This window comes from Clupea harengus, chromosome 9 (genome assembly GCF_900700415.2).
Source record: "Clupea harengus chromosome 9, Ch_v2.0.2, whole genome shotgun sequence".
Taxonomy (NCBI): domain Eukaryota; kingdom Metazoa; phylum Chordata; class Actinopteri; order Clupeiformes; family Clupeidae; genus Clupea; species Clupea harengus.
This window is the reverse complement of record NC_045160.1, coordinates 19928399-19947495: the sequence shown is the minus strand read 5'-3', so window position 1 is coordinate 19947495 and position 19097 is coordinate 19928399. Positions and strand designations below refer to the sequence as shown.

At 41.9% G+C, this 19097-nt stretch overlaps 2 protein-coding genes across 6 annotated transcripts in view; both read left to right on the top strand.

Moving 5' to 3' along the window:
* Window positions 1–8859, top strand: part of LOC105902820 (kinase suppressor of Ras 1) — a 38393-nt gene extending 29534 nt beyond the window's left edge. For 4 of the 5 annotated variants that reach the window (XM_031573783.2, XM_031573787.2, XM_031573785.2 and 1 more), the window contains 13 exons: window positions 187–296; window positions 894–1062; window positions 1664–1705; window positions 2065–2107; window positions 2274–2340; window positions 3481–3786; window positions 4089–4243; window positions 4516–4612; window positions 5005–5138; window positions 5240–5371; window positions 5676–5811; window positions 6053–6183; window positions 6972–8859. In XM_031573783.2, coding sequence (XP_031429643.1) covers window positions 187–296; window positions 894–1062; window positions 1664–1705; window positions 2065–2107; window positions 2274–2340; window positions 3481–3786; window positions 4089–4243; window positions 4516–4612; window positions 5005–5138; window positions 5240–5371; window positions 5676–5811; window positions 6053–6183; window positions 6972–7041 — 1592 coding nt within the window. In that variant the 3' untranslated portion in view covers window positions 7042–8859. The remainder of the gene's footprint in view (window positions 1–186; window positions 297–893; window positions 1063–1663; window positions 1706–2064; window positions 2108–2273; window positions 2341–3480; window positions 3787–4088; window positions 4244–4515; window positions 4613–5004; window positions 5139–5239; window positions 5372–5675; window positions 5812–6052; window positions 6184–6971) is intronic. The other variant, XM_031573784.2, reaches the window with a different exon arrangement.
* A 3930-nt stretch (window positions 8860–12789) lies between these two features.
* LOC105902811 (galectin-9C) lies at window positions 12790–16860 on the top strand. Its single transcript, XM_012830487.3, has 10 exons — window positions 12790–12928; window positions 13097–13185; window positions 13332–13539; window positions 13967–14086; window positions 14237–14263; window positions 14349–14381; window positions 14635–14667; window positions 15077–15165; window positions 15997–16153; window positions 16547–16860. Exons 1-10 carry the CDS (start codon window positions 12893–12895, stop codon window positions 16691–16693), a joined length of 939 nt encoding a protein of 312 aa, XP_012685941.1. The 5' UTR covers window positions 12790–12892; the 3' UTR covers window positions 16694–16860.
* Window positions 16861–19097: the final 2237 nt, after the last annotated feature.

Here is a 19097-nt window from a genome sequence, read left to right as displayed (position 1 = left end):
CACCTGTTTGAAAAGTTTACCTTTGCCATCCATCTGCCTTTGAACTTTGAAAATGTTGTGTGTTCGATTCCTATAAGATTTTCATCTGCCATGTTTTATGCGGATAAACATCCGCAAGATATACAAAGAATATCAAGTTTGAAAGTCCTTTCTATTCTGTCTCTGTTTCTGTCTCTGGTTCTGCAGTTTCAAAGATCAGAAGAGCCGAGTCGGTCCCATCAGACATCAACAACCAGATTGATCGGACGGCTGAGATCCCTCTGTTTGGCACTTTACCAAAGGCAATAACAAAAAAGGTAGTGTAGCCAGATGATCAAAAAACACACACACACATACATACATACACACACACACACACATACACACACACACACACACACACACACATAAACACACACGCATACACACATACACACATACGCATAAACACACACGCATACACAAAAGCATTTGGATGAATTTCAAGAATGCATCTATTATTATTATGACCATCATTATCATCTGTAGCAAAACACCATACACTGAAAGATGGTACTGATCTTTTAAGTTTTTCTTAGAGGATTTTAAAGTTGAATCTGAGTTGAAACTTCCAGCCACACGTATATATCTGTGCGTCATGAGGTCATGCCATGCTTGGTTGTGTGTGTCTGTTTTTTTTTTGGCATCTGCTATATTGGTGATTCAAAAACAATCTAAAGTGCTTATCGATACCGATATCAAATGTTTCTTTTGCTGGTGTTCATGAACCCTTTTGTTAGCAGGATGTTTGTTCCTCATTGCGGTAGTGTAAAACTAACAACGATGATAAGAGCTCAACTTTGAATATAATATAGTGGTGACCATGCAGTCTGAGGGATTTGGTGTGTACATGTGCCTGTCTGTGTCTCCCTCAGGACCATCCTCCTGTTCTAAACCAGCAGCTGGACTCCAGCAGCAACCCCTCCTCCACCACCTCCTCCACCCCCTCCTCTCCGGCAGCCTTCTCCCAGGGAAACCTCCATAACGCCACGCCCCCACCCAACCCCTCTCCCAAAGGCCGAGATGTAAGGTTCAACTTCCCAGGTCAGTCATGTGGTGGTGGAGGTATCAGTATCTGCACATGACAGCTTTCGGGAGCTCACTCGCATCGCTTGCACTGCAGTGTTTATGAACATGCTGGACCCACAGCGTGTAAAGGGTCTTATGTATTAACCTCTCACATTTACCTTTTCTACCACCCAAATAGACCTTCCATATTTGCTATTTTACCCAGACTTAAACTTGTGAAAAGTGAAGGGGTGAAAGCGAGAGCATTTTTTGTGTGTGAATCAAGATGTATGGCATCTCACAAACACAAGGTTTGGTCTGTTAGTATATTGCAATCACCTCAATACTAAATCATGAATGATACTAAATCACTGTCATTTTCTTCCTCTAATTCTGTCCCTTCCTCAGTTTGGGCTGTCTTTTTCCCCATTCCTTCCACTCCTTCACTGCCACAGAATAGATAGAGGGGTTCTTTCATTCGTTACGTGAAAGGAAGATAAAACTAAAGGGTGTCATCAGTAGGACAGAAATTAATCGTCTTGTAACACCACTTTTAACTTTGGTCTGTCTCTCCTTCTCTCACTTTCTCTCTCTATCTTTGTTTGATTTTTCTCCTCCTACCCATTTGCATTGCTAGCTGTCTGCTACTTTCAGCATAGACAACAGTTTATCTTCCCTGGTGAGTTAACCCTGCTTGCTGTGTGGGATGGATGACTCTGTTCAAACATGCTCATGTTACTTCAGCTGCTGTGCTGGTAGTGAAGCCACGGCTTATGTATTGGCTTGTCTGTTCTGTTACTGTAGCTTCCCTCTGAGCAGGAATGTGATTTGTGAGTGTGTGTGTGATGGGATGTTAGATGGTGTGGCTGCTCCATCTAGTGCTCAAAAATATGTTTTATTTTTGTGTGCCTTTAGTGTGCTGTGTGTGTTCTTATAAGATATTAACACATTGTCTGTATTACAAAACTATTCTCATGTTGTGTAAGGCACTTTTGTCAATATTTAGTTTGGACAAACATTCCAACTGTCTCTCCACAGATGTGCCCAATGCGTCCGGCTCTGAGAGCTACCACAACACTGGGTAAGACACAGCTGTGCGCTCTACTGTTTGGTCTCATTCCAAAAACACTGTCATCATCACATCTTGCCTGAAATCCCACAGTGTATTACGGAGATTGCTGATGGGGGGGGGGGGGGGCTGATGAGCTTCAGTTCAAAGGTCGAATGTGTTTTTTTGCTTCCCACAGTGAGTCGGAGCTGAGTGAAGTGGGCCATGACCAGCAGCAGCAGCATCAGCACCAGCAGCAGGGAGAGGTGAGAATTACATTATCAGAACCATTAGGCTTTTAACTGGAGAGCAGCATGCCAGGAAGTCTTCAGGTTCATTAAGAATCATTAAGAATTACAGATCCATTCATATACAGTGCACACAAGTGCACACAAGCAATTAGGAGCAATGCTCTCGGAAACCTGATCTCCACCATTCCTGTTAACTGCCATTTCTTAATCAGATCCGAAACTTAGGACACAGCTTCAGGACACTGGTTTGCTATCTTTGTATAGCCTTTTCCTGCTTCATGGGGTCAGTTATGGATGGCTGATGATGATGATTGCAGATTGTTGGGATACGTTTTCTAGGAGTCATGGTATTAAGCTTGGAAATTTGCATCACTTGGCCTTGAACAAGTCATTGCCCTAATATGGCCTGATAGCTTGGTAAAAGTTATGGCCTGATGCCTTGGTAAAAGTTATGGCCTGATGCCTTGGTAAAAGTTATGGCCTGTACCTTTCTGAGAGCTCAAATCTCTCGGCTGCTCAAAGTTTTGCATTGTGCCCCTTTCCTTTTTTTCATTCTAAAATTGTACAAAACAAAAAAATACACTAATCTTGTGTACAATTTTGAAAAGAATGTTTTTATGCCTCAGTGCATCTTATACTCACATATCGGTTCACAGTAGCATAACCCCTGACCAGGTGTCACAATCGACGTATAGAGGAAGTGAAAGAACTGAAAGAGGATGTGAGCGAGGAGGCTAGAAAAACCCTCCTGGCCGAGTCACAACCTCAAACACACCCGTCATGTGCTCACTTGAGCTCTGACCAATTCATCTGTGGATTTGTACATTTATGGAAATGAACTTGAGGCCTTTAAGACCACACCTTATTGTTGCACTGTCACTCTACATTCTGGTGTTGTGTATCATGTGTCATTTTTCATCCACTGCATGTAACTGGCAGTTGTGTTCTCTGTGTACTGTGGTCTCCATCTGTTCCAGTGTCTATCCAAACCCCTTTCATTTGATCCTTTTTAAAGCAATAGCGGTCCTGAATAATAGCCCTAAATTACTCTTTTAACTGGACTGTGCAAAACTCACTCGTTGCACTGTGTGCACTATTACACATGTAATAATATGATTCAATAGCTGGACTGTGTTCTGTTCTTACACACGACAGCACGACAGGGTAGGCGATTATTACGAACAGGAGGAGGAAGAGGAGAATGGGAACTCAGAGAGGAAGGCCGGGAAGTTTGGTAGTGGCTCAGACGGGGAGCCAGACGGTGAGCCAGACGGCGACGAGCTGGACGACCTGCCCAGCTCTCGAGGAGGGAGCTACTGGCGAGGGCCAATTTCACGGAAGGCCAGCCAGACGAGCGTGTACCTGCAGGAGTGGGACATCCCCTTCGAGCAGCTGGAGCTCGGGGAGCTGATAGGAAAGGGCCGCTGGGGGAAGGTGCACCGTGGCCGCTGGCATGGAGAGGTGACCTGAATGTTAATGATCAGTCTGCTACTAGGACTAGTAGCAGTGATGGCTGCTAGGTGTTGTGATGGAGAAAGAAAAAATTATGTGTATTATTTGTGTAACAGCTGGTGCTGTAAAAACTGCTTCACGTACTTGTTAAGCACACTAACCACAAACAACATAAAATATGAATACAAATGGGAAATTACATTTACCGGTAATCTCTTACTATAAATGTCAATTATAGAGGATATTAGATGTCAAATATAGCATCAAAATAGCAGGGTTAAAAAGTGAAAATGTACTTTATCACATAAAAGGTGGCGGTCCGGCTGCTGGAGATCGATGGCAATAACCAGGATCACTTGAAGCTGTTCAAGAACGAGGTGATGAACTACCGCCAGACCCGGCATGAGAACGTGGTCCTGTTCATGGGAGCCTGCATGAACCCACCTCAGCTTGCCATCATCACCAGGTCAGGAACCAGGGAACCAGGGAACAACTGGTTTGAGTGTGGTGATGTAGAAAGGATTGAAGTGTTACGTTTTTAAGGATCGAAGCCTCATATCGCCAGGTCACAAATAGAATTTTCACTAGACCCTTAAAAATAGATATCAATTGTGAGTGACTCTGAGTAATGTGTTTCATTCAATTTCAATCTGCCTTTACATGTTTTATTCCTTGTTATATACTATTTCAGGTTGTGTGTACGTGTGATGTGACACCTTTTTTTCCCCTTTTTTTCAGTTTCTGTACGGGGCGGACACTCTACTCTGTTGTCAGAGATTCCAAAAGTACGCTTGACATCAACAAGACCAGGCAAATAGCACAAGAGATTGTAAAGGTGCCACCACTGAATCCATCTTAATTCATCATAAGATTGTTTATCATATATACATGTACTGATATGGGCACAGGCCAAATTTCAGAGACCAACACCAAACGTTGGTCAAACCGAAACCAAAAATATGGCAGTTTGAATTAAGGTTCCCTCAAATTTTCCCTTTTGCACTGTCTGAAGCGTGCTGTAGCATTCTCCAGCACTGACCTCTTCAACACCACAGAGGATATCAGGATTACATTTTCTATTGTGACTAATTTCAACCTGTAGAGTCTAGACTGAAAAAACTGAGGGGGTCATGTGGGGTCCTCCAGGTGATTTGTCATGGAATGACCCTGCAGTGGTTTTCTTCATTGCTGTTTACGGTGGATTAATACTGGTTGTGTTTCTCTCAGGGGATGGGCTATCTTCATGCCAAAGGAATTGTGCACAAAGATCTGAAATCCAAGAACGTTTTTTATGACACAAACAAAGTGGTCATCACAGACTTTGGCTTGTTTGGGATGTCTGGAGTTGTGCAGGAAGGACGGTAAGAATCTTGGGAAATCAATGATAAAATGAAAGACCGGAAGAGTATGGTTGAAAGATGTCTTTGAAGTTGAACTGTGTGTGTGTGTGTGTTTTCATCAGGCGTGAGGATCAGCTGAAGTTGCCTCATGGTTGGATCTGTTACCTGGCTCCAGAAATTGTACGCAGGATGGGCGCAGGTGTCAATGAGGACCGGCTTCCCTTTTCCAATGCTGCTGACGTTTACGCTTTTGGGTAGGAAACCCTCTCCTCGACCAATCGGTTCACCTGTTGAATTGTTACTCTGTTTTAATACATTTGTGAATTACACATTGACTAGAAAGAACATTTATGTACCGGGTTCTGCTCAAGGTTTCTTCCTGTTAAAAGGGAGTTTGTCCTTGCCACTGTTGCCTTAGTGTTTGCTCTAGGGGGTTCAAGCTATGGGTGCTGTAAAGCACCTTGAGACAATTGCAATTTGTTTTTGGCCCCAGTCATAATTGAATGTAATTGAATAGTTTTGGTACTCTTTGTAACTAACTCTTTGTGCACGGCTCAGCACTATCTGGTATGAGCTGCAGGCCCGAGACTGGCCCATCACGATGCAGCCCGCGGAGGCCACCATCTGGCAGGTGGGCAGTGGAGAGGCCATCAAGAAGGTCCTGACAGAGATCAGTCTGGGGAAGGAGGTCACAGTGAGTTCCTCCACATGCTTTAATAAGGCTCTGTTTGTATAGGTCCTATTTATAGCCTATATGGGTTATGCTGTTCTACATATGTTGTGGCTCATGTTGTCTGTTGGTTTTGGGATGTGACTGCTGAAGTTTCTACATTCTGACAAATTGGAATATAGATCTATATAGAATATAGTGTTTAAATTCCTTTCTTTGATTTTTCTGAAGTATAGTTTCATCTAAGCCCTTGACTTTCACACAGGAAATCCTTTCGGCATGTTGGTCATACTGTTTGGAGGTGAGGCCAACGTTCTCCCAGATCACCGACATGCTTGAGAAACTTCCCAAGCTCAACCGCAGGCTTTCCCACCCCGGACACTGGAAGTCTGCTGAGTACGTATCCTAATGGACAGCATGGATGCACACCTTCCTCTGCTCTTCCAACAGGGACACAAAGATCTATGGATCATGTAGTCGGGAGATTGCAGAATCTATTATTCCTGCATTGAATAGCTCCCCTGAAAAGACTAACTTTTAACGAGTCGTCTAATTCAGGGTTTGTTTCGGGGGCTTATTTGGCATGAGGCATGGTAGCAGGTCACTTTAAAAGGGATACCTGTGCTTAATTTCACAATGATGAAATTATAACAGAGAGATGGAAGATTTTAGTTTAATTTAATATATTGAATTTAACTTAACCTATTAAGTTAAATTCAAGTAGGTTGTTTGTCATTTGCTGTTTTGTTCTGGTGTTTTTGGTGTATTTTTGCTGTGAAACATGTTCCTTTTTTTAAAAGGATGTGGAAGGTTGTCACCTACTGTTAGTGTCCTGTTCTGTGATCTGTCTGAAGTGTTTTTTTTTTTTTACTGTGTGTCCTTTCTCTCCTTTTGGGGTACTGATTTGTTGCCGGGTCTTGGTCTGGATCCGTGTGGTTCTGCTCCCTTCGCCTCTTACCCGGTCTGATTTGGGCTCTGTCTCTGCCTACTCAACGCCTCTCTCTCTGCCCCTGCCTCTGCCCCTGGCGCTGCCCTGGCAACTCTACATCCTTTCCAACTGCAACCTCTGCTTCCACTGTGTTCCTCCTGTCTTTGTGGATAATCAACCTTGACCTATTTCACTCTTTGTTTACTGTTTGTCTGTTTTCTTCCTCACACATACAACCTGTTCACTCCATCATCAGGTCATGGCATCACCATTGTCTGCGTGAGCATTGTAGTGAAGGTCTCCGGTCTCGATGCCCCTACAATTGACAGCCTTCTCGCTTGAGCACACAATTTATTTTGTCAGAGAAAAAACTATTTTTGTAGCACCAGTCCTGATGTACTTAGGCCTTATTACATTTACAAACCAAGAACTTGACCTGATATTTGCCTTCAGAATGTTTCGGACCTCTTGCAAACAAGAGTGTGAGAGCTTTTATAAGTCAGGGTCTTTATACGAACTGTGACATGGGAGTATGCCATAGAATTCTTTCCTTCATGTGCCTTTGTGATGGGAAAGTTGTAGAATAACCCAGATTATTTTTGGTCACATTCTTTGTCATGAACTTCCTGCTGCTTGTAGCTGCTAACATTTTCTAGCCACTAGCTTCTTTCTCTTCCCCATTTCCTTGTTTAGGGTGTAGAAATGCATGAAGTAGAAGCTGAGCAAACCAAAGCCTGTGATTCTGGATCTGCTTTGCCTGCCTCTGAAACACTTTAAGTCCATTAAGATGCTTAGGGAGACTACTTCCCATGATCAGTGGTGTGATATTTCATTTCATAACAATAACACAAAGAGAAACGTATAAAATGAACGAATGAAATAAGTTGTCATGTAGCAAATTTTGAAGAGATTAAAAACAAAGTAATGGAGTGTCTTCATATATAGGCACCCTTCTCTGTCACTGTGCCTTTGTTTTACCTTTTACCTGGTTACTGTTTCGGATGTGGTTCATCTGATTCTCTGCTGAATTTTTGCAATGCTTGTGGTTTCCTGTTTTCTATTGGAGGGTGTGTATGTATGCAGCTCACACAGCTCTTGTAAAATTCCAAACCTCAAATGAATCCTGTTCACTGCTATTTTGCCTTCACCTGACCAGAATAACTCTCATCTGATCACAACACTTAGCTCTGCACAGGCAAAATTACTCTTTTTGAAATTGTAAGTACCTGCTCACTGTAGTACCTACATACTATAATGGTGAGAAAACAGGTTCATGAAAGTTCTGCTGTACAAACTAATATGTTCCAAATCAATTAAGAGGTTTCCAGCTTCAATAATCAACACAGATCTGTCTATGAGGGTCAGTTACATTTACTGCATAGCCCAAAGTTTGATGATCATAATATGAAAAATGTACGAGGGTAACTAAACCACATCTCACTATCCGAAAATATTTGAGTTCTTCTCTTTAAAGCTGGGAACCTGCTTTGGTTTGGATATAAAAATATATATATATATATAAATGTATTAAGCATGTGAAGTCTGGTTCAAGGGGGTGATTTGCAGTTCTTTGATCAAACAGGACAAATCTTCAGTACCCTTTGAAACAAACCTCTCCTGTGCAATCTTAAGTGTGTCTATGCACTTTTTACGATCTAGTATGCAAAAAGAAAAATGTGAGTGCATGTGTGCATGTTTGTGTTTCACTGAATGTATTGCACTGGGCTACGAGTGTCTATCACTAGAGAAACCTAGTGAAAGACTGCTCTGATTGAGTATTCACATAACTATGGAAAGCCTTTAGGGGATTTTAAAATACATGGATAATTTTTTGTTCAATGTATGGCTTAAAAACTGCTCTCAGTATTTGTACAAATATTTTTTATCAGCTTTTGACAGAAATGAGTAGGTACTATGCTTCTGTTGATGTACAGGGTTTATACAGATGTTTTTTTTTTTTCATGTACAAATTGTTGTTAAACAGTAATTGTAAAAAAAAATTAAAGGGTAGAAATATTTTGTAAGGATTTTTTTTTTTTTGTAAGAAATATGTCCTGTAAGAATTCATATTTTTGTACAGCCTGTTGCCTTCCATCTGTAAACAAGTGTTCCTCATTGAAAGACAATAAATCTAGCTCCAGTCACCCGATCATGCATATTCATTCTCCCGGGGCAATTCTAAACCTGTCATAGTAAACCACTATGCACAGCCTAATAACCACATGCCATGCAGACCTCTCTAGATTACCGAAAAGAGAAGAGAGAAAAGAACACACTGTCTTTTGGGACATTTGTGCTGTAGCATGATGACACACTGGAAAGTTGTAGTGATGTTTAGAGTGAAGGGAAACTCATTCAGCACTGACCACGTTTCAGTTATATCATTGACTCATACGATCACATAAATTATGATGGCTTTTAGAGAACAGATAAAGAGAAGCAAAAAGAGAAGAGAAATCTTGGAACTGAGGCTATGGTGTGATCAGATAACAAGACTCTGAAGGTCAAGCTTATAGGTGTACAGAACCCATGGTGGTTTTGGTTCATATTCTTCTGCAGGTAGTTTTGCTGCTGTTGTAATTATGCTCTAGAGGACAAGCACATCAGACTCGGTTGTTTGAGAAATGTGTTTTCAAAGTGTTGGCCTTGAAGGGAAAGGACAACTCGTATATGAAGCTAAGAAATGTTTTAGCAAAACAATACAGACCTTGCACGGAGTCTGTCTTGCAAAGAGAATTATTGATGGATGAGCAGGTTATAAAGTTCAAAATGGGATCAAGGAGGAGAACGTACGTGAGATGGGAACATGCTGGAGGAGTGCTTGATGACTACGGTCAGTCCCGGCAGAGGAAGAGAGTAAGGCGGCCCTTTGGTAAAGTGTAAATGGGGGGCTTATCAGCTTGCGCCACCGCCACAGACTGTTGGATATTAGTCACTGTTGTACGAATGGACTGGCCTGGACTATCACCCTCTAGAGCAGGGGTTTTCAACTAGTTTTGTCCCAGGGACCACCATTCTGACTAGAAAGTAATTCGCGGCCCACTGATGTGCCTGCGCGTGCGTGTTTAACCACCGCCGCCACGCCCCCTCCCCCCCGCACATATTCCGCCTGTAGCACTTGTCAGTGTAATTTCTTCGCTGAATATGGGTTCACATCGGTATATTTCAGGCAATGCGACTTGGCTATTCAGACTATTTAGATTGACATATTTTTCTTATTTTAGATATTTTTCACGATATTCAAGAGTAATCTGGAAATGTGTTAAAATATCAAAGCGAATTTATAAAAATTAAAAAATTCAATGCTGAACTGATCAACAGAGGCTTATGTCGCGGACCCCCTGCAATGCCGTCACGAACCACCAGGGGGCCGCGGACCCCTGGTTGAAAACCCCTGCTCTAGAGCCTTCACTGTATGTGGAGGGCACAGAGAATACCCTGGAAGGTGCTGCAGTAGGGTTGTAAGGATATCTTCAAACTGCCCAAGGTCTTTGATTATGTTTGTTTGTAGAAACAATACAAAATAAAAACAACTTTATAATATTCTCAATGCATCAACTATGATTTCTTGTGAAATGAATGCCATGTTAGTGAACGATAGCATCATTTTACACTTGAAGTAAAGGCACCTTTGGTAAAGTGCGGGGGATTTAGGACAGGAAATGAACCAGAAAGGTTACTAATCTGAGTTACCGCACCTCTCCATCCCCTGTGACCACAGTGCTCGATTGGTGGAAATGTCATCATGTAGGACAGTCATGCAAAACCTACTTTGTGTTCCTGCAGAGCAAGGCACTAACAACACCATGGTAATAGCTTTGATATCCCAGGGCAGGGGGGGGCACATACTGATGGACACAAAGGGCAGGGGGGCACACATACTGATGGACGCAGGGGGGCACACATACTGATGGACGCAGGGGGGCACACATACTGATGGACGCAGGGGGGCACACATACTGAGGGGCACAAAGAGCAGGGGGGCACACATACTGATGGACGCAGGGGGGCACACATACTGAGGGACACAAAGGGCAGGGGGGCACACATACTGATGGACGCAGGGGGGCACACATACTGATGGACGCAAAGGGCAGGGGGGCACACATACTGATGGACACAAAGGGCAGGGGGGCACACATACTGATGGACACAAAGGTAAATCTGTGCTGTACTGATAGCCACTTTGGATGAAGGAGTGCAGAGGTGAGACCATAGGACCTTAGTTGAGTAATCTGAAGAAACTGGAATCCAGAGAACATTGTTTCGGGAATCTCGTCCTGACTCCCTAGAAAACGTAGTTGAAGTGGAATTTTCTTTTAAGATTTATTTTGGACTTGTTATTCCTTTATTTGGATAAAACAGTGAAGTGTTATGACAGGAAGTGAGACAGAGAAGAGGTGGGGAGAGGACCGGGAAACAACCGCAGGCCAGAAGTCCCAGCGGGCAATGAAGCCTGTAAGTGGGGGGCTTATCGGCTTGCGCCACCGCCACAGACTGTTGGACACACACACACACTCCTGGCCTGGACTATCACCCTCTAGAGCCTTCACTGTATGTGGAGGGCACAGAAAATACCCTGGAAGGTGCTGCAGTAGGGTTGTAAGGATATCTTTAAACTGCCCAAGATCTTTGATTATGTTTGTTTGTAGAAACAATACAAAATAATAACAACTTTATAATATTCTCAATGCTTCAACTATGATGTCTTGTGAAATGAATGCCATGTAAGTGAACGATAGCATCATTTTAAACTTGATTTCCATTTTTGAAACACTAGTGTGCACTATCTTTATTGTCTTGTCTTGTTCAAACTCATCATTTAAGCAACAGAACAACTTGTCTGTGAAACCTGAATAATATGCACATGTTATATTAGGGCTACCCGCTCTGATTATATCTGCTTCAATTCAGTTAAAATGTATTTATACAGCGGCAATTACAATTGAAATTTTCTCTAGGCGCCTTACAGAGTCCAGAGCCTGGGCCATAGAGCAGGCACTGAGGTGACTGGGGCAAGGAAACACCCCCTTTTAACAGGGAGAAACCTTGAGCAGAACCCCAGCTCAAAGAGGGGACCCATCTGCTTGGGGCCGGCTGGGTAGAGAGACAGAAATAGAAAAGGGAGAGCGGAGAGGGGAGAAAGGAGGGGAGAAGAGAAGGAGAAGCAAACGGGCGGCATATGTACATAATTCCATGAAACAATGAAATATACAGAATTAATAGTGGATAAAAATGGAGAGAGCCAGCATTCAAGTATTGGTTGTAGAACAGCTTAACAATGTCTTCATACGGTTAGTATTATAAGGATAAGCAGATAAATGAAGCGGAACACTATGTCAATGATGGTATTTGTTTATATTATATATTAATATAAGCAGAGCTGAATTAATGCATAGTTTGGTGAAGTAGGCAGCTCTAAGCAGAGGGTTTGTGCAGGTAGATCGGGGTGGGAAGACTACGGAAGCTTCCCTCAGTGGAGATGGTTTAGAGTAGTGGGGGAACCAAAGGGAGAAAGTGAGTGGACAGGACTAAAGTACTTTACACGTGTATATGTAATTGTAGGTTATGGTGATGAGGAACGATTATATCACAGCCATCAGCATTTGTCAGTAAAGGTCCTACTATATCGGAGAGAACAGAGACAGGTTAGAAACAGGATATCAGAAAATCAGTCATGTACACATACACACTCACAAAAGAAAATGATATACTGACACTTATTTTAACTTCAAATTAATTATACGATGGCATGCCACAGACTATCCAGGGAAGGGGTTGGGGGTGGGAGGGCCCCTCGGGATTACGAACCAATATCACTTTAGGCACCCGAAGACAACGACAAGTATGGCCATCAGTATCATCAACATAGTACAATATCATATATTTAGAGGAAGAGGTAGAAGCTTCACGTGGTGCCAACGACAACAATCTATGCATATATTATAATTCCAATCAATGTAGTCATACGGTCTGCATGAATGTACATTCGAATATAACAGTACTTGTGGACACATTATTGGACACATTAGTTCTGTTTTCCCCGAAATTACGTATTTCCATCTCTCTCCGCCCCTCTTCTCGTGCATTGATCTGACAGCCACCATTCTCACTTGAACTAGAGCGTAGTGCTTCATGCTATCCTCTACCGTTATAAGGAAAAGTGACTAGTCAAGAATGGCCTTTTATCCACAACAGCCGTTTTACAGCCCGGTAAGTAGGCTATTAGGCTCGCAGGATGTAAGAAGTAATGCTCTTGTCATGTGAAAGACTGCAAATTGTTTTGTTAGTCGCTCACCATGAACATATTTTTTCGTTACACAAATCGAAACTAAATTCTGTCCGCATGACCGTTGTTGTACTTCTCAATACTTTCTTTAGGTGATCCCTTTCAGTGGAACAATTCAGGGACGTCTACAGGAGGGCAAAAGTGTCATTATATCTGGCCGTGTCCTTCCAGGGGCAAACAGGTGCGTTTTCAATAAATTCAGAGACTGACACCCCCTTGACATGAGAAGAGTGGTTTATTGTACTTTTTCGTGTAATACAATTACCACAATTGCATTACCATTGTAGACTGGATTTGTATCCCTCCCCCTCATTTACATATATACAGATTCCACGTAAATCTACAGTGCGGTTCAAGAGCTGGGGCAGATGTTGCCCTTCACTTTAACCCGCGATATGATAGCAACCCAGGATATGTGGTGACCAATACCCTCCAGAACTCCACATGGGGCCAAGAGGAGCGCAAGTATCCAACTCCCTTTCCTCAAGGCTCAGCCTTCAACCTTATGATCCTAGTTGGCCGGGACTCATACAAGGTGGGTGTGACAGCTGAGAGGAGCCTATGTGACAATCTCATATGTGATGAAGAAAGACAGAGTACATTTTCATACAAGGTACAAACAGTGGCGGTGCGTCAATACAGGGCGCTAGGGCGCCGCCCCTCTTCAAATTTTGAGATGAAAAAAAAAAAGAAAAAAAAAAGACGTGTCAAAAAACATTAGGCTATATACCAAATAATTGAAATAAGAAATGTCCCGTGTTGACGCGTTAAATGTGTGTGGGAGACCGTAAGCCCCTGTCAACAAATATAATATATTGCCATTCGTTATCACTGAGAAAAGCCCCTCCTCACCTTAGACATAATTCCATTTTATGGATGGATGTTACGGTTTGATGGCTGATATTAGTTTTTGGATGTTTATGGATTTGCACATAAACTGTTTTGTTTTGCCCCAATGTCAGATTGCCACTAATGGTAGCCACTTCATGGAGTTCAGACATCGCATCCCTTTTGCCGCTGTGGATACAATACATGTGAATGGAACGGTGGAGATCAGTTCAATAGCTTTTCAGAACCCTGAGGTGAGAAAACGTTACGAGTCGAAGTATGTTACAGTTGTTACAGTATATATACTGATTATTATAACGACTACCTCTGCATTACTACAGGGATTATTTTTGTTGCAAAATGATATGAACCTTGACTTAAAGTTTCACATTTGTCCTTATTAGAACTACATCCCCCAGATGCCATTTCCTGTGAGTAACTCTGGTGTTATGAAAAAGTTTGCACAATTTTTCTGTACTTCTGTCAGCTTGTAACAATAAGTGACTGTCGTTTCAGCCACAGTATGCTGTCCCACCTTACGGATATCCCGTAAGTATACATTTTTCAGCTTCAGCTGCGAGTGTGTCTGCTGTTGCAAGGGGCAGGGATAGGGTTAGAATATGCCTTGCGGTAGTGACAGATACTATCATGTTTACCATCTTTATCATCAGTTGTTCTCCTATTACTTCACTTCTATAGGTTTTATTACCTAGTTTCAGGTTGGCTGTCGCAGTTCAACATCATTGCTGGTCTTGTGGTGGTCATATGTTGGAAGCTCATTTTGTGCTTTTCTTGTCCTCAGGTTCCTGCTCCATATCCGCCACCAGTGGTCTATGTGAGAACATCTCCTGTTTAAATCTGCCTTTAAAAGGAAAACACAGAAATAGTATTACATATGGCAACCAACTGCCCAAGGAGGCATTCCATAAGTATTTCCATAAATTGTCATCATGGTTGTCTATATATTGTAGATTAGAGACTAAACACATACAATATTTCATGCATCCTACAAATTATGTGTGTAGGCTAAATATACTTAAACCAATACTTCAAAATCATCTAATCTGTACTTCTCCAAATGGGGCCAAGAGATAGCACCCAACTGTGATATTAGTATTAAGTTGATGATAATGTTGCTCCGACCTGCACTTCTAAATTGCATTTGGTAATAACTTCAACTTCAATGTCTTTGCTTGATGTGGTTTTATGGTTGAATAGTGTCTTGTGATGTCTCCTTATGACAGTCAGTGCCATATAAAAGCATCATAAATGGTGGACTCTACCCTGGAAGGACAATAATAATCCAAGGTGTGATCAACGGCGGTGCCACAAGGTAAGACACAGTGAGTCCACATACTGAGCCCGAATGAGTATTCTTGACCAAATTCTCTTTTGTGAATAATGGTCCAAACTACAGTGCCCTCTATCATGCAGTCTGGAGGCTATATCCGACTCAGCAACTTTTACCAGCTGGCAACGTTGGCTTTACAGAGAAGCTGGCGCCTTCGCCGCTTGGAGTTGTTAAAATGTTGTTGTTAAAAAGTGATCATGCTCATGTTGGGGTGACGACATGAAACTGAAGTCAGAGTTTTTACCGTCTTGCCTGTAGCGCCGCAGGAAACATCCATTTTGGCAACCAACCTATCATCATACAACCTATCATCTCACAAAGAAAGTTGCCTAACCAATAAACTAGGGAACTACGGCCTAATGAAGGAGGGGGAGAAGGGGGAATAGGGGCACCCTAGCTGCTTTACCAACCTAGAAATAGAATAGGCCACAATTTCGGCTACATGAACATAATTTACCTGTGTTTTGATTGCTTCAGTGGAACGCTATTGAGACTTCTGTTGTATATACCAGGTTTGAGCTTATTACTCAGCAAAGAAAAGTTGTTGTTATTGTGTTGGCTTTTCATGCATCTGATTCGACACCAAGATAGCAGAATAACCTTGCTGTTCCCACACTGGTCAGTCATGGGCAGTAACTGTACAACCCACAACTTACTTGAGGTCACATGGCACCACAACCGGAGAACGGTAGTCACCAAATGCGCTGTTACCACCGTATGCAGAGGACAGCAATTCATTCAATGCACTAGGTGCACATTCACAGTAATCACTGACTTCCCTCTAACTAACCCTTCTGATGTTTGCCCTTTCAGAATGACTGTTAACCTGCGCTACAGGAGTGGTATAGCTCTACACTACAATCCTCGCTTTGAGGAGAACCAAGTGGTGCGTAACAGCCACATGCACGAGAAGTGGGGCAGCGAGGAACGTGGGGGTGGAATGCCCTTTCACCGCGGCCAGCAATTCACGGTAATCGCTTTAATGACCTCTGTTAAATAAGAGCCGCTGTCATGATAATCGTTATAGGACATATTCATTAATGAATGATCAGATATTCACAAAGTCAGTTACTCTACCAGTGTTTTTAGAAAGACGTCTAAAAGGCAGTCAGGGGCTCAAAAGCTGACTGTAGATACAAAATCACAAAATGCTAACTTTTTGTATTGTTTTATCAATGTAGTGTTTGGTATATTTCATACTCAATTTCATTATTTCACAATAAATGTATAGGCCTAAATATTATTTATTTGTCCATAGTCAATATAGTCATATAGGCTTAGTCATCATATAGGCTATTCAGTTGCAGCCTGTGTTTATGTCTTCATCATTTCACTAAGTATAATGTTTGATTTTGTGTTACAGTTGACCATTGTGTGCAGTCCTCAAGGTTATAATGTGTCGGTGAATGGCAATCAAGTGCACACCTACAATCACCGCCATGGCGGTCTCCAGGAGATAGATGTGTTGGAGGTTGAAGGAGACTTGACTCTCAGCTCTGTTATGGTTTAGGCAGAAAAACTCTTTTCTCTATTCTTTTTTCTGTATTTTTTGTTTCTATATTTTCTCTATATTTAGTCTATTTTACCTCCAAAATAATAATCTGAATCTGAACCGACTGAACGGCTATATACGAATGTAACCTATTTTGCTTACCAGTAAAAAATGATGTAAAGCAATGTTTTACGAGTCTGTTTCATTTCATGCAACCTAATGCAATTACTAAGTGAGAAGCTTAGGCTACAAGGTAACCTTTGCCTTAGGAGTGAGGTGGCTGTGTAGGCTACTCGTGTCCTAATGTAGCTAACAGTAGGGCTGATCACACCTTAGAGTACAGCCAGCAACATATCCATATCCTGTGGTTGCAGCTTAACTAAACAATTCCAGAAAACACAGGTAGCGTTATGGACATAGTTCATAGCAGAGCAGATATCCCTACCTGAGCATGGAAGAAAGAGGAAAATGTAAAAGACAGACTAGTATTATTGCAAAAGACTTGCAGGATTACCAGATGAAATTGGAACAAAATTGTCCAAAGTGTGCAGACTATCAAAACACTAAACAAGGTACCACTTCATGTCCAGAAACCTTGCTACACTCCATTATTGACCAGTGTTTTTTTTTTTATTATTTATATTCAAGATGTATTCTGACCTGTAGTCCTTAAAGAGACTGAGTGAAGTGATGGGACTATAAAATGTAGCTATTTGGTTCCATGGATCAGCTGTATGTCTGGTCTGAAATAGGCAAATTCTGTGACAAGAAAAGGACCATCTCTAGTCAAGCAAGGTGATGGCTCTGTGTTGGGAATGTTTTACTTTTATTGGAACTAGTATTCTTTTTTTAAATGCTTGAACATGAAACTTGGTCATCACTGGACTTTCCAGCAGAACATTGTTCCCAAGCAAATACACCCAAGCTTGTCTCAGCTATCAGACATGGAATGTCCCGGAGTGGTTGTCTCAGTTCCTTGGATCACCCTTGAATCAGCCCTGGGGAGTGGGCTAAGATACCAGATAATTACTGTTTTTGGACAAAATTAGATTTCTCATTTGAACTACTTGTATATTCATAGGCTAGTACACAGTCTGGGTGGCTAGCGGGAATGACAGGTGACTTTACCTGTCCTTCACATGACCATATAGCACAAATGTGAATTTGAATATGATACCCAAACTCCTTGCCGACAGAAACATGCCTCAAAAAGTTGCAAATTGCGACATCCTTTTGCTGCAAGGTGTCATTTGATATATCTTCATTCAATTGTCCTCAAATCACCAGAATCTCTTGAGGATTGAATCATTTCGAGTGGAACTGTAAGTAGCTACTACACGGATTGATAACATGTTTTTTACCCACTGAAGTAGTTCCTTATTTAGTGCCCCTCACAGGAAAACTGCTATATAATCTCACCGCAAACCCTCTTGGCATTCTTGAATCTTACATAGGCTAGATCTATGTGTATATATCTTGTCAAGAATACAGTACGACAATTTGGTGTTTAGACATGTCAGGAGAAACTTATTATACCAGCAGAGAGGCTTGTGTACCATCATGTCAGACAAACTGAAAACATTACTCCTAGACCTGTATTTGTGTAATCGAAAACAGAGGTGCTCAACTTGGACCCTGTAACTCCCTTTGTGGTTGCAAAGACGGCTACAGATAGAAAAATACAGATTTGTCTGGAGTAAATGTTCTTCTCTTTTCTACATATATATGAGCCATATGTTATGTGTTGTGCTAATAAATGTGCTTTAGATGGCACTATTGTGTGGCTAAAGATGTGAGCCTACTTATAGGGTCGTAGTGATAAATTGAAAAGGCATGTCATGAAAAACAGCCCTCTTTTGGATGGTATATGTGAATGAGCAGTAGCTTCCTTCCTGGTTTGTAATGCAGGTCTGAAACACTGAAATGCAAGAACAGCTGCAAAATACGTCAGTTACCAAGCGAGCTAGCTTTGTAAGTGCCAACTGTGCTGTTGTTGGTTGTAAGTCAGTTTGCTCATTGGTTTTAGACGAAAATCTTCTCCACTTCTCGCAGTCATTGCAATACCTACTTTAACCACCAGAGCTCGCCATCTTCAAACTTTCTGAGACTTTGTCATTCCTAACATTTCATTCACAATTTAGATCCATCTGGTGGCTGTCGAGCTTCCTTTGTAAGCATATATGGCCTGTTCTCGCTTCTCAGTCTACACATTTTCTCTGTCAAGTTATGCTGTCGTCTTTGTGTTGGGTTTCTCATAAAAAGTGGCATTTTACTAGGTTTTCCATTTGTCAGTATATATTCTCTGTGTTGGACTTTTGTTTAGGTCCCTCTACAAAATATTCAAATTAATATGTATTAAGATGTTTTCTTTACGTGGACCATGTTGGTTTTGTCAGTGAATTTGACAACATCAGTTCAACTT